At 37.2% G+C, this 16,326-nt stretch overlaps 1 protein-coding gene across 1 annotated transcript in view; it reads right to left on the bottom strand.

Annotated features, from left to right (window-relative positions):
* The window catches only part of ROBO1 (roundabout guidance receptor 1), a 449,648-nt gene that overhangs the window by 38,918 nt on the left and 394,404 nt on the right, over positions 1-16,326 (bottom strand). Inside the window, exons 19-21 of the mRNA XM_068975047.1 lie at positions 11,475-11,517; positions 3,752-3,906; positions 606-941 (exon numbers count right to left, since the gene is read on the bottom strand). Of these exons, the coding sequence (XP_068831148.1) occupies positions 606-941; positions 3,752-3,906; positions 11,475-11,517 (534 nt within the window). The remainder of the gene's footprint in view (positions 1-605; positions 942-3,751; positions 3,907-11,474; positions 11,518-16,326) is intronic.

Raw genomic sequence — 16,326 nt, forward strand, 5'->3', positions numbered from 1 at the left:
AAATACTATTCTGCAGTTAGAAGTTAACACTGAACTCAATTTACGTTAGGTTCTATCCTGACAGACTTCAATCAGGTCAAAGAAATTTAGGGTCTAAAATCATACATTGCAGCAGTCTTAGTAACCACAAGAGGTAGGAGAAATATAAAAAATTGAACCACTTCTCCAGTTCAAGCTTAATTTTTTTTTCAGTTTGATATAAAAATGCCACTCATTTATATGACCATGTAGAAGCAATTATCTTCCACTCTCGAGTGGAAAGAATGGGAGTCTATTTATTTAAAAGGTGAGGTATTGTGATGGCTGTACGTCTGCCTTATGAATAAAAGATTCTGTCCGGAGCAATCCCTCACCTACGATTAAATTTAAATTAATCTCAAAACCATTTGGAAATACTTATATATTATTATAAAATCAATTTTCCAAGGTTATTGTTGTGCTAATTAACTTTCAACACTGGAAATTTTGAAACCAAAGAAATCAGAAAACCTTAGTGACAAAAGACAGATCTCACTCGCGAGTTCCAGACAAGCGTTGGCATGTGGTGCTGACGGGTTGAGGAAGCCAATACAGAAAACGGTGGGAATAAGGGCAAGTCCCCTCACCTTTGTTCAGTTTGTTCTGCTCCACGATGTTATACTGAATCGGTGCCACTTCTTGTTTCTGCTGTCCGGGTGGCTTCCAGAGCTTCTCACCAGAGTCTCCACTGCCATTGTTCATGTTGTTGCTGAGGTTTGACTGGATGAGCTGGGTGGTGGCATAAGGGGTGGGCTGCCCTGATGGATTGACAAAACGCCCATCCTTCAGATTTGGGCTATTGAAGGTTTTCATCTCATTGATTTTGTTACTAAGGTCCACATCACCATAAACAGTTGACTCAGGGAGCATCAGATTTGTTTGTTTGTTATCCAGTTGGTTGTTATAATTTGCTATACAATCAGCTACGTGCAATGGAGAGGAAAAGGAAAAAGTCATTCCGCATGGTTATTCGTTTTAAATTTCTTTGTAAGAAGCTTTGTGAGTCACAGTAAAATTGTTATATAAAGTATAAATGGGCTTAAATACGATGAATAAAAAGGACCAAGTATTCTTATGTCCTTTCTAAAGAACAGAATCAAATGTTCTTTCAAAAAAAAAATTCAGGGAGTAAGAGAGGACATATAATTTATATGGAGACTAAATAATTCTGAACTTCAGTTAGTGTTATGTAGTTTATAAATAATGAACTTGATTTAAGTAATTTTCCTTTAACAATCACATTAATGGGAAAGGCACTAAGAGAATATATACATGAATATCTTTATGTGCCAAGTTTATATTTTCTAATCTGGAATTATTGAACTATTTGAAGTTACTAGCTAGCTGTTAAAGCAACAGAACAAGGCTAATAGGTTTAGTCCAGACCTTCTCCCTCCCTGCAAAAACCTCTGCCCTCAGATCAGACAACTTGAGATTTCAATATTGTACAAAATACCTCTATTCAGAAAAATGAGGAACAGAGGTAAAGTGATAGTAAACAATACTCAGGAGAATTTTATTAGTTTTTTCCTTTGGTCACGCAAGATAATCATTATCAAGAAAAGCTATTATATAGTCATTTTGCATGGTTTCATAATGATACCTCAAGATATATAAAATGACAATAATGATGGCCAAATGAATCATAGTACCCAGGGCAATTTAATCAAATAACACCTGTAATAATCTGTCTAATATTTCAATTTCACTCTAATTTTTCCTTCATTTAAATATTTAAGAGTGAAATAAGTAATATATATAGAGAGAAATACTTAAGATCTGCATTTGAAAATGTTAAAATAGCAGGAAGAACTAAAATCATCATTTAAAACTAAAATATTATTTAAATAAAAATTTAGTTACATTATAATAGTAAAAATACCACTATTTTATGCATAGTGGCTGCAACATTAACAAGTTCACCTTGAGGATGAGTTTTCAACTAAATCGTAAGAACTGATGAATTAATATGGCTACTACTGAAGATGTAAAAATGAATATAGTTTTAAGAAAAATTGGCAACTTCTCTACCCTAATGAATTCAATTACTTTGTATTTTAACAACAAAAGATCAGGGATCAGAGGTATTTAATTAATCTGGCTTTTATCTAATTTTTAGGTATTAAGCTTCATGTAAGAGTTGTTAAAATATTTTTAATGGCAATATAGTTTTGGCAATCTCATTTTTCTTTGCCAGTATTTCCATATGAGTGCTATCCAACAGAACTTTCTGAGATGAACATGTTCTATTTTGTACTCTCTAATACAATAGCCACATGTGGCTACTGAGCACTCAGAATGTGGCTAGTGCATATGAGGAACTGGATTTTAAATGATATTTTATTTAAATAGCCACCTGAAGCCAGAGGCTACCATGCTGGATAACTCAGCTCTTCATATTAATTTACAAAAATGTTGTCACTTTCTTCTTTTATTGGCCTCAGCATAATCTTTCTTTTACTTATAATTATGTGAGCACTTCTCTGCCTAGATAACTAGAACACTGACCTCTGAAGAATAGGGACTTGGTCACATGATTGCATCATTTTCATATCCAAATTCAATGGAGACTATAATTTGTTCTTTATGGTACATCATAATTTTTACTTAAATGCCATATTTTATTTTCCTTTTTCTTAATTCCATGGGTTATTTTTATAGTCATATATTTTGATACTTCATGACTCTTCCAATATTTCCTATACTGTGAATGCATGCTTAAAGGTTTTTTTTAAGAATTACTTACAATTTTGTTTATTCTTTTAAATATTGCATACTCTACATCCAAAGTTTACTGTCATGTTTTAGCATGAAATTTTATCAAGCAATTCACCACACATATTTCTGAACCCCAAAGACACAATTAGTATTAGCATACTACTACTACTACGTCAGTTCAGTCGTGCCCAACTCTGTGCGACCCCATAGACGGCAGCCCACCAGGCTCTGCCATCCCTGGGATTCTCCAGGCAAGAACACTGGAGTGGGTTGCCATTTCCTTCTCCAATGCATGAAAGTGAAAAATGAAAGTGAAGTCGCTCAGTTGGATTTGACTCTTCGGGACCCCATGGACTGCAGCCTACCAGGCTCCTCTGTCCATGGGATTTTCCAGGCAAGAGTACTGGAGTGGGTTGCCATTGCCTTCTCCAAGTATTAGCATACACAGCTGCAAAAGGTATATATTTCTTGTATCCTACAAAAATTTACTATTATACAATAACATTTTTGAATTTCAGTTAGCTTTAATTTAAAATTATTTTTTTGCCATCATATAATTATTCTTATTGTTGTTGTTACTGCCATTAAAAATTTGGATCTCTCAGACTTTATATTTGTTGGTTGGTCTTTTGATTTGCTTTGCCCTCAAAATCTTTAAAATAAATACTCTAAATAACTACAATCTACTAAAATTATAATTACACACATTTTTATGAGGATAACTACTTCTACATAATTTCATTTTTCCTTATTTGCTATTTATTCTAGAATTTATATCCTCCATTCTCCCTTCACATACTGGGAAACATTTTTGGGTGCAGAGTGAGGTGTGGAGATCTAAGGATGGAGAACATAACTTGAATCAGGCTAATTTGCTAAACAGTGGTTAATATTTCATGAACATATTGATTAAATTTCCTTTCCAACTTAGGGAGAAGAAAAGGGAAGTTATCTCCTCATGGCCTGTTTCTAACAATGCTGAGCTTGTGTATCAAGCTATCTCTGTGCCTCTAACCTGGGCGACTATACGTGGTCAAGTTGCTGTCACTGTTCCCATTGCCTGCCGTGCAGCAATTGATGGAGCAGTCATTGTGATTGTTCCCAGTGTTAGGCCATGTGTCTGCCAGCCATGGCTGTGTGGCAGGTTCACTGATGTTGAGAAGTCCTGGCCTAAAGGAAAAAAAAGCATGTATAAAAGCAAGTGTTATGTAAGTAGCAAATAACATTGCCTATTCCGAATTCCAACCCATTCTTCATCTTATTATCCTCACAAATAATTTGGTCAATTATGCTGAAAGATATTATCATTCTTTTTATTTTATAGACAAGGCAAGTAAAATGTAATGTTCTGAGACGCACCTCAGTTTATATAGCCATTACACTGTAAACAGGCAGAGACTTAAAACACTGCAGTTTCTAATGCTTTACTGCTTCTTCAGTCACAGACTAAAAACCAAACATGGACTCTAAAAAGGTGAGGTGAGGTGAGGTGAAGTTGCTCAGTCGTGTCCGACTCTTTGCGACCCCGTGGACTGTAACCTACTAGGCTTCTCCGTCCATGGGATTCTCCAGGCAAGAATATTGGAGTGGATTGCCATTTCCTTCTCCAGGGGATCTTCCCGACTCAGGGATTGAACCCAGGTCTCCCGCATTGGAGGCAGACGCTTTAACCTCTGAGCCACCAGGGAAGATTCTAAAAAGGTGGATACTTGTATTTTTCAGTGTTTTAATAGCTTACAGAATACTCAAGTTAAGAGAGTTTGCATTTCTTAGTTTTTGACCCATTAAAAAACCCATTAAATTCTTCTCACAATTTCATTAAAAAATGGAACAAGCTCTTTACTTAGATAAAGGAACCTTCACAGTAAGCATATTTGCATACTCTTCTCCAAAACCATGTCTCAGAGAGAGTGCATCTTGGGCTCTGTGACATTTTGTGGAGAGCCTCATCAGTGTTTCAGTCCACAGTTCTGTAAGCTTGTCAACAATTTCTGATGGTGACAATGTAAAATGCCATAAATCCCTATATAAACAAAAGAAAGCTACTGAATTAAATCTGGTAAAACAGTGATGTCCACTCTAAGAAATATGAGTGTTAATGTTTTTTTTTTTTGGAACAACAGATGTTAATCCTCTTTCACTCTGTATTGGGAATGCAAAGGACATCAGCAGTTACTAATGGCAAGCCTGAACCACCAGTGCCAGAGACACAGACATAAGTTCAGCGTGGCAGTCCTGAGGTCCTCTTCCAACCTTGACTCCAACTGATAATTCAGCAAAAGAGGTGATGATGCAGGAATACTGTCAGATCCACAATAAACAGACCGGCACTGCAGATTCGGAAAAGATTTCCTTCATGGTTTCATTTTCTTTGTTAAAATGTAAAAACCATGCTTCTCATTTAGCTGGGAAGAACCTGACATTTAACTTGTGTGTGTGTGGAATGTGTGTGTGTGTGCACGCTCAGTCGTGTCTGACTCTTGGAAACCCCTACTGGAGCCCAGGCTCCTCTGTGCATGGGATTCCCCAGGCAAGAATACTGGAGCGGGTTGCCATGGCCTCCTTCCGGGTATCTTCCCGACCAAGGGATGGAACCCTCATCTCCTATGTCTTCTGTGCAGGCAGGCAGATTCTCTACACCTAGTGCCACTGGGAAGCCCATTAGAGTCACTGTCATGGTTTCCATTCTGACATACAGTCAACCAAGGAAACTTAAGATGCAAATGATGATTACCTGAGGAACAATTCACTTCAAATGAAAATCTGGATTTATAATTTATATAACTGTATACCTATGTATGTATTCATGTGTATACACGTATCTGTAATAAAAATGAATACTTACCTTTTGTTTATAATCTGTGAGGCACTGACTTCTTTATATATATTATTAACTCCTTCTAATAATCTACAGAGTAGTTACTATTATTATCCAGATTTTACAGATCAGGAAATGGAATTGCCTGAGAGAGGATAAGAAATGTGTTGATGGGTATAGAAAGTGAGTGAGTGACAGAGTTGGGATTCAAATACTGGTAGGTTGTCTGCAGAATCGACACTGCAAACCAGGAAGCTATAAACACATGTACTGAAGAGTGATTAAATTCCTAAAAACCCTTGCTGCTGCTGTTACTAAGTCGCTTTGGTCGTGTCCGACTCTGTACGACCCCAGAGACGGCAGCCCACCAGGCTCCCCCGTCCCTGGGACTCTCCAGGCAAGATCACTGGAGTGGGTTGCCATGTCCTTCTCCAAGGCATGAAAGTGAAAAGTGAAAGTAAGTCGCTCAGTCATGTCCGACTCCTAGCCTTCTTAAACATTCCTAATAAAAGGAAGAGTGAGGAAATGTCTGAAGTCTTCAGAATAATGCAAAAACTGGACAAATTCACTGTTAAAACTGTTGATAAAAACATGCTTTGAAGAGTGATGTGGCTGACCTGTTAAAATTTAAAATATTTAAATGCAAGCTGTATCACAGATATCTGGAGCCTTTGGAATTGATGTTGGTTACAGAAAGTCTACATCTAGTCGTCTTTAGCTTTTCTTATTTTCTCTTAAACCTAAACCAACTGTGTTATCACTTTTGAAGTTATTAAAAATAAATCTCCATATTTGACACTAGAAATATTAGAGTATGTTTGAAGTACGGGTCAAGTGGAAATTTTCCACAGCTTGACTTACATGGTTCAAAAGGAATAGATGGTATTTTTATGCTACTATGATTCCCTCAGAAAAGCACTTTTAAAAGTAAATGTTCTGATATCATCAGAGGCTGAAAGAATTTTTCATATGTATCAAGTTTTCCAACAGGAAGTGGGATTAACAATTCACATCCTGGCATTCGGTTCAGACTTGTGTTTGGAATGCCAATTATTTAGTGAAGAAGGTTGAGTCATGATTACTGGCCCATAATGAATCTTAAAATGACATATGTATATCTCAGAGACCCCTAAGCAAGTCAAAGTCATATGTAGTTATTTTTATAAGGGTGTTAGCATCCTTAAAAACTAAAAATCTCATAAGATATCTTTATACATTGAAGCTGATCTAGTCTGTATGGGACAGATTTAGCTATCCCACAATAAGAAATGAAGCGGAAGCAAAACACAGTGCTGGTAACAGTGATTAATATGTGTTGAACATATTATATAATGTTACCATATTACAGATATGTAAATTCAATCATATTATACACATATATTCATGTTAGTTATATTTTCATGTTAATACATCTGAACTTTGTCTCTTTCTTCCCTGTCTTCAAAAGGGTATTATTAAAGAAAGGAAGATACTAGGGCTTGCAAAAACTGTATTTAACTTCCATTTTATATTAAGGGGACAATTTTGTGTCACAAAAGAAAAGAGGAAAAATGAACTTAAATTCAATTCCTCTGCTCCTCCTACTCCAGATATTCTACTCACTCACTCCAAACACACACACACACACACACACGTGCACACGCACACGCACACACGCACACACGCACAGATATTCTACTCACTCACTCCAAACACACACACACACACAGATATTCTACTCACTCACTCCAAACACACACACACACACACAGATATTCTACTCACTCACTCCAAACACACACACACACACACACACACACACACACACACACACACACACACACACACACGTGTGCACAAACAAACCTATTTGAACTCCTAAACCACATAATAAAATACTAGAGGGTCCAGGAGCTGAGGAAAATAGTGAAGGGGCCTAGCAACAAGGGCTGCCTATAGGCTGTCTCCTCTTTCGACATCCTGAAGAGTTTTGAAGCCCAGTAAGAAGTGAAGGATAGATCTGAAAGTGGCCAGTCCTTTTAGAGAGAAGCAAGGCCTGAGTTCTGCTTCTTTCTCACCTTCGGTGGCCAGGAAATGTGCTATTGGGCTTTCTCTGCTTTTTCCTGGTTTGTGCTGTGGTTTGGATTTTAACTAGCTTCACCAACCACCCCTCCATGACCCCAGAATTGGAGATTGGGATATTTGAAAAAAGGAAAACAAATGAACAGAAATAGTCACAATATTTACATGATTCTCACTGGATTACATTGCAAGTCCTTTGTCCTTTTCAAGTTGAGAAGAGGTTTCTTTGCTTAATCGTAATCCTCATTTTCACTTTTCTGTGAACAGCTAATTCACACTTTTGAGAACCAAGAGAGCTCTCTGGTTCTCCTTCTTTCTCAGTCTTCTCCTTTATCAGAGGACAATGTCCACGGCCCCAAACTTTCTCTCAAGTCATCAAGGACTGAACTGAAATCTGACATTTATTTATTTGGTAAGCCATCCCACTCTTCTTTAGATACTTTTTGGTGATATTTTTAAAGATCAATAACTCATATATTGAATTTATGGATCTAATCTAATAAATTACATTACTGCATTACAAAAATTCATGTATTCAATTATTAATTCATAAATCACATAGGCTCTAACCCTAGGATCTCACATTCTATGGTGGGAAACAATCATTAAAGCCAGGAGTTAGTAAACTATTTCTATAAAGGCTCAGAGGGTAAACATCTTGGCTTTTTGAGATATATACTTTTTGTTTCAACTACTCAGCTCTGTTATTCTAGTGGGAAAGCAGTCTTGGGCAACATGTAAACAAGTGAGTCCGGCTGTATTTGAATAAATCTTTACTTACAAAAACAGGTGGAACACCAAATTCAGACCCAGAGCCATAATTTGCTGACCCCTGATATAAACAAGAGATAATTGTATTACCTCATATCAGGTGCTTGGAGAAGGGAATGGCAACCCACTCCAGTATTCTTGCCTGGAAGAATCCATGGACAGAGAAAGCCTGGTGGGATACAGCCCATGGGGTTGCAAAGAGTTGGACACGACTGAGCAACTAATACACACACACACACGCACACACACACACACACACACACACATTAGATGCTTAACTGTGGTATTGATATAGAACAAAGAGTTCATGGAGGACACAGCAGGCGAACCTCAGCACACTGACAAGGGGAGGAGGGACATATTCCAGGCTAATATAATAAGGACATATAAAGAATGCAGTATTGGTGACTGCTAGATGAGTTGACAGGTGACTTATAGCATGTGGCACCAAGAAGTATGAAGGGGGGGCTGCAAGTCCCTGGAGGTTGTGGGCTTCATGTGCATTGCCCAGTTTGGACTTGCTATTTTAAATATGGTGGGTTCTATTGAAAAATGGGATCTTCAGAGGCTCAGAGCCATGATCAGTATGTATTTCAAAATTGCATTCCGGCTCCACTGGGCAAGGAGAATTAACAGGAAACAGTGCTAATGAAGGCAGATGAAGGCAAGATTGCTGGGGATGTTTGTAACAGATCAGGTTCAGAAGATTGAACCTGAAACAACACAGTGATAGTGAAAGGAGAAAATGGTAGGATTAAGGAAAAACAGTAACAGAGGCAGGAGTGAGGATGATGACATTGCGACTTAGGTGTCATAAACCAGATGCGGTGGGAGGTCCACAGAGGGCTCACAGAACCTGAGAGGCCTGAGGGAATTCAGTGTTTAGGGACACGTCAGAGAAGTGAGTACAGGGGTCCAGCTCACTGTTCCTTGTCTTACTATACTGGCTCATGGAACACACATACAGAGAACCACACGCATGCTTACAAATACTTAGTAAACTGGATCACGGGACACACATACAACACACACACATTCCCAAATAGCTAGTGAGACCTCTTCCTCACGGCATTCCTGATCCGCTTACCCTGTTCTATTTTTCCAAAGCCCTCCCAACTGCTTCTACTATACAGCTGACTTTTAAAAAAATGCTTATTATTAATCTTCTATCTCCCCCACAAAATGTAAGGTTCAGAAGGACAGGAACTTGTACTGACTTTGCTCACTGAAGCAGCCTCGACAACTAGAATAGTGCCTGTCACATTGTAGGTATTCAATAAATAGAGTTGATGAATAAATAAATTTAAAATTGTGTATATAACTGCCATTTTGAGCCCTGACTCTAATATCTTTATTCAACTGTTGCCTCTATAACATTCTAGCATCTTTTGTCATTTGGTAAAAAGATTATTTCTATTTGGTATTTAAAATAAATCCATTTCGCTGCTATACTATTTTTACATTCAAAAGGTTAATTCTATCTGATGATGCTTTCCAAACGGAACTTTGTAATTGTTCAGTCTGGCTGAAGAAACTATCATTTGGTAATGAGAGATCCCTGCCCACCATGTCCTTCTTGATAATTTGGTCTACTTGGGTTCTAAATTCCCTTTGAGCAGGAACCATACTTTATACATGTGTAAAATAAAACCATATTTTATACATGTGTATGTGTGTGTATGTGTGTAAGAGACACAACACATCTGTGCACATGCCCATGCACAGAGGCTGGTGCAGGACACACAGAAGATGCTCAATAAGCATTTTCCTATGTTCTGATTAATGAGAAAGCTGATGTCTATAGCCATGAATATATACGTGCAGAGAGGTGGTGGTACCATCAGGCATTCCAGATTTATCCATGAGAGAATGTTTTTATGCCAAAGGCTGTTTCATGAATGTCTAGGCTATGATTTAGATAGGATTTCCCTGGTTGCAAAAACATGCCCTGATTTAATTTCTGAATCAAGTGGATTTATTCCTATGAAGACCCCCCTTGCTGTGGGGTCTTTCAGTGGCTAGCTTTGTTTCACAGGTATGAAAACAGGAAGCCAGCAGCAGTTCCCAGAAAAGAAGAGATTAGTGCTTACTGTTAGATTTGTACAGCATTTTACTAAAGATGGTTAGCAGTTTTATGTTTCTTCTTTCTTTTATCACATTTTGTCATACACTAAATTCAGTAATTTTATCATCAGATGGTATGTTCCTCAGATTCAAGGATAATGTTTCATTTTTATCTTTCCCAGGAGCAACTACATTATCTAACTATACAAAGCAGGGCACTCAATAAGTTAACTGAATTTGAATTATAAAATGGTTTTGGTCAAAAAAAATTTTTTTTTCTTACCTCCTAAGCTAGAAGTTGCTGTTTTTGAAAAGAAAGAATTATCTTAGAAAATTCTGATGTTTGGCTCATGTAACTTATACCTTCTTTCAGCCCCTTTCAGGCGACTGTCACATCAATTTGTGATTTCTCTGTGAATATATTAAAGTTCACTGAATAATAATTACCAAAAAGTCATAAATGTAGGATTGAGGTTCATTTTAATTAGAGGGGAAAAAAAAAATCTCCGTGTTAACAAACTACCTAGATTCTCCTTTTATTTCAACATATTTCCCTGTGAATGGAGACTGAACTATGTTGAATTTATAACAAGAGCAAACAAACAGATATAACCTGCAACTTATGAGCCAGTGCTGTGTTCAGCGGGTTTCCAAATGAACACTTTTTCTTTGATAGTATCTGTTAACTAGCTATATTTCTTAATCTTCATAAATGCCATCACTTAATTACTTTAACTCTTTTTAATGATTTGCTAAATCAGCAAGTCTGTCTTTTCTGGTTAAAGTGCTCCCTCTGGTGTTCACTGCCCAAGATGCACCAGCTCCAGTCGACTGCATTTGTGTGTTAACATGCTTGGTTCTAAAGCAGAGAAAAATGGAGGAGTTCTTGGAGGAGTTCTAAAAGATTTAAACACATTTCACCTTTAAGTTAAACCTTTTAAGCAAAGAAAGTGATGTCATCGAGCAAGACAAGAAGAAATATCTGGAAGTTCCCTTAGAATCTAAAAACCAGCAAGATAATTACCTCCCTCCACTGCTCACAGCTTCGCCTCCTCTCTGATAAGTTACTGGAATGTTACAAAAAACAAAAAGAAACAATTAATAGACATGCTTGCATTTATATATCAAAAGCTATGACATTCAAGAGCATCTTTCTCGAATGGAATGCTTTCTCCCTTTCTACTTAGAAGCATTGCAAACATTCATCACAGGAAATAGATTTCTGATTCAACTAGTATTTTTTTAAAGATGGTATAGAATTAAATGTTATTCTTATTTTCTTAATGTGTTAACAAGTTTCAAAACTAAGGAGAAGCAAACTTCAGTATACTCTTATTAAACATAATAACTATTACACATTTGTACATTCACATTCTCAGATTTCTATCTTGAATTTATTATTAGATCATGTAATTTCATGATTTTATATAAGTGGAATCTTACATTTTGGAAAATAAAAACCTACCAGACCATTTCCCCAGAAATATGAGTAACAGTAAGACGGATATAAATGTGAAAATAAACCTTTCTCTCCATACACAAAGCTGTATGCCAAGTTGTGACTATTAATTAATGCGACCTATGTTTTATTGTGGTTTGAGAAAATATTTCTCATTATATTTTCATCAGACATGTATACATAGTGAAAATATATTTTAATGGCCCTGAAAGCATTCTCAGCTTAATAAGTTATGGATATAAAATTTAGCCATGACAAAAAAAGATTTGCACATAGTTGTCAAGGGGTTAAAATATTAGCTTTTCTGTATATACAGACACATTTTCTAAGAACAAATGTGTTTCTAAAAGCTGCCAAATTCTGCTACTTAGAAGAACTCCAAACTGGGAGTCTGTTAAGGAGAGATAACTGCATCCAGTGATTATAATAACTGGATTAAAACCGAGAAAGGAGGACCACAGGTACCTTTTTCCTAAAGGTGATGTGAAAGAAGAGGACCCTCTTTGAAAGAAACTGAATAGAACAGAATATTAGGACTTGGACTTAGGGAAAATGAAAAGTTTTATCTTTCAAATGTGCTGTGTGTTTTGGTTACCTCTAAGAATGTTGATTCTATGAACAGAGAATTGCTTGGGAGAGAAAATTTTGTTGGAAATCCAGAAAGCTTAAGTTAAGGGGGAAAAAAATGCACTGCCAAGTCTAAAATAATCAATTGATCATTAGCATGTTAAATCATGCTGAGGGTAGAAACAGTTTGCCTATCTAATGAAACTCATGCAAACAAGGCTCGGATGCACTGTGGAGCCATGAGTAAACAGCTGCACTGAAGGATGACGAGCAACACCAACAACCGCTTCTACTCCAAGTGCATGCCGGTATGAGTAAATGAAGTACTGTTTCCATCGTAAGTCCTTTCCCCCCAGCTTACTGCAGAAAATGAAATAAAAACAGCAACACAATAGTACAACACATGCCGAACTAACAAAGGAAAGGAGGAGGGGAAGCGCAAATATATACCTGTTGGTGTGAAGGTAAAAGACGGGACTGAAAAATCAAAACAAAATATAAACCAGTTATTAAGCTGAAGAGAGAAAGGGAACATATCACATTAGTATAAATCAAGCAGACAGCTGAACATAAAACAAATGTAAATAACTAAGCCAGTCGTTCTGACGCTCTGATAGTGAATAAACCCGAATCTGAGGGTCTCTGCAGGTACCATTTCGAAGCATCTGACATTCTAGGATGGGAGGGGGGTGGGGACTGTGCTGGGTTAGCCTGCGGATGACCCCTGCTTTTAGTAATAGAGACTTGGCTCACGGGTTTGGTACAAACAGGAATCCTCTACTATTAATCACTTCCAAACACTGGATAATGGGTTCTTAAACAAGTATTATCAGGGTCTTGCCTAACCTTATCTAGAAATCTGAAAGTAAATGCTTATTAAAGTGGACTAACTAATATAATAGGTGCACGTGAGCATTCATCACCTAGAGAGACACAGTGATACAGAGAGAGGGAAGGAGAGAGCAAATGACATAAAGACAGAAAGAAAACTAGAAAGACCGAAAGAAGAAGAAAGGAAAAAGACCGAAAGAAAAGGAGGGAGGGAAGAAGACAGAAAGAAAGGAAGAAAGAAAAGGGAAGGAAGGAAGAAAGCAAGCAAAGAAAAAACTGGAACAAAGAAAACCATAAAACTGAACGGTTTGGCTGACAAGCAATGCCTGATGCCTTAATATAAAGAGTGTATTGCTACATTTTTATCATCATAGAAATTTGTGAATGGACAGACTATATAGGGGGTTTTAACTTTAATTCTGCTATTATAGTTTATACCTAGAAGCTTTCTAGAAGTAGGCTGAGCATTTAAAAATAATAGCACATCAAAAGCTAAACAATAGAATAATAATGCTCCTCTGAAAATCTTCACTCTCTGCAGTTATAAATCTTAATCTAATCAATAACGCCTGAAATTGAACTGCAGACCTCAAAAGTGGCATTCTTGCCTCCCCCACTTGTCCTATCTTCTCCCATTCCTGGCTGTTGGATAACACCAGAGTTATTTCCATGACATTTCATAGAGGGAGGAGGCTGACTTTTTTTTTCCCAAGCTCTTCACATTAATTTAAAGTAAACACTGCCCTGGTAAAGAAAGCAAGAGAATCTACATTACTCCTTGAAGACTAAAATTTGCTTTTAAGAAATCCTTAATACACACAAACTAGAATACTGATTACTTATCATGGATCAAAAAGCTGCCAAAAATGTATTTTCCACTTCATATTTGAATGTCTACAAGAAATTTACTTTAGGATTAGAGCACTGGGGTTGCAGACTTGAATGCCATAGCATCCTTTACAACTGTCACTTCTTACCAAACCATTTTATCTCTGAGCATACTAGGAAGGAAAAAAAAAACAAAACTCTCAGTGCTGGGGATCCAGTTTATACACTGTCTTCTTTCGCTGCATAGCAGTCTCTGTCTTAAGAATTCTATTGTGTTTTCTTTCAGTCAGGTCTTTTCAGAGAGTCAATGTAATTTAGCTACAATCAAAAATTCAGAGCAATAGTAACTCGTCCTCATAAAAAATATAAAAGACATACATTTGAAAGTAAAGGTACTCAAGCAAGAATGGAGTGCCTGAACATTAATTTGCAATCACAAGGACACAGGGAAAAAATGAAAGGTCCTTGTCAGTACTCCTAGCCAACTGCTAACCTCAGTTTAAGGAATGGAAGAAGAGATGAAAAGAGGTCCATCTAAATGAAATTTTTACAGCTGGTTCACCAAAGGACAACTTAATTCTCAAAGCTTCCAGTAATAAAATAAATCATTTTATCCAGTGATGCTGGGGCACTATGTGGACAAAGGGTACAAGCAGAGGGAATACCTACAGATAAATGTAGGGGGAAAATGTTAAAAATGCTCACTATTACCCAAAGTCAAACCCTGGCTTGATGTTTCATAGGGCAGTAGGCTCTTTCACATGGATTTCTTTTAAATATTTCACTTCATTTTTTCTTAGGCTGACCAGCATTGTTTTGGGCACAGTCAATTTAAGATTTCAGAATTCACTTTTTAAAATTGCATAGAACCAGAAATATGAAAAAGTGCCCAAAAGGCAGAGTGAGGAAAGCAGAATCAAATGCTCACCAATTACATTTGTGATTATGTTCTATGATTTCTGCTTAACACGAGCTAGTTAAAAAGACAATATTAGTGTAATAGGTTTTGCAGAAAGAGCGCATAGGCATTTTCAAGCATGCTTACAGTGCATTAGTAAGAGAAAAGAAACATTTCAGAAGGGAAGAAGGTTTCATGTCTCATATTTAGGTTTCAAAACTAGAGAGAGCATTCCATTGTTACAACTGCACAGCTATCACACTCATGGTAATAAAAATTATAAAATTCCTAGAAACTCAAAAGATTCTATATCTAGATATTAGTCACCTTTCCTCATTCAAATGGGATTTCAGAACACAACTCCCAACAGCCCGCCCCGTGCCCTGCTCCACAACACACAGACACCCACAAACCCCTTCTCTGCCTTATTTTTGGGGCAAAGGTTTTATATGGGAATGCGTGGCCCTGACACTGTTCTTTGAATGTGTGATGAGCACTTAGTCTCTTCGCAGTAACCTCTCAGTCCCCATTTTCCATTTCACAGGCAGGGATGCTGACATTTTTGTTTTAATATTGACATAGGACACATATCTGAAAAAAACATATTTAAGGACGATAATGCTAAGGCAAATGTGTGTACATAAGGAGACTGCTGTGGAGCCATGGGCCAGAGGCACGTTCATCGATTTCCACAGTGTGGGTGATGAATTTGTGTTGACTTTCTTGCCAAGACCCCTTGTGACCGAGAGCACAAATATTTTAGACTGCTATCTCAGACTGTTTCACAAACTCAGAGGGATAGTAAGTAGGACTTTTCATTGAGAAAAGGTCTAACTAGCTCTAACAAATTCTGACTTTGCCATATCAATGCTCAGAGAAATGGCATGGCCAAGCCACATGAGAAATGTTCATTTAGGAAATATGTAGACAATTTTTTTTTTAAAGGAGCGTGATGGTGGGAGTGGGTATTTACTAGTCATCCTCTTTAAATCTGCTTTGCAGCAAAAGTATTGTCTTAGACTTATAGACCCTATAACTAGGGTGGATGTATACCCTGTCATCCAAAAACCAAGACAATTTTGAGACCCAAAGGAGCACTGTCAATAATTTAGTTGGACTAAAGACATAAAGTGGGCCTGTGGGCTGAAAACTTACAATCACCTTGTTGATAGCCCAGAGTTGATGAAGATATTTGAGGAGAGAAAGGGAAAAGGATTATCTGTCTGAGAGTGATAAAAAACTCATCAGGAAATGAAAAATATGAACCACCAATCTGCAGACTTAGAGAATATG

The sequence above is a fragment of the Capricornis sumatraensis genome, chromosome 1, assembly GCF_032405125.1.
Source record: "Capricornis sumatraensis isolate serow.1 chromosome 1, serow.2, whole genome shotgun sequence".
In the NCBI taxonomy this organism is placed as follows: Eukaryota; Metazoa; Chordata; class Mammalia; order Artiodactyla; family Bovidae; genus Capricornis; species Capricornis sumatraensis.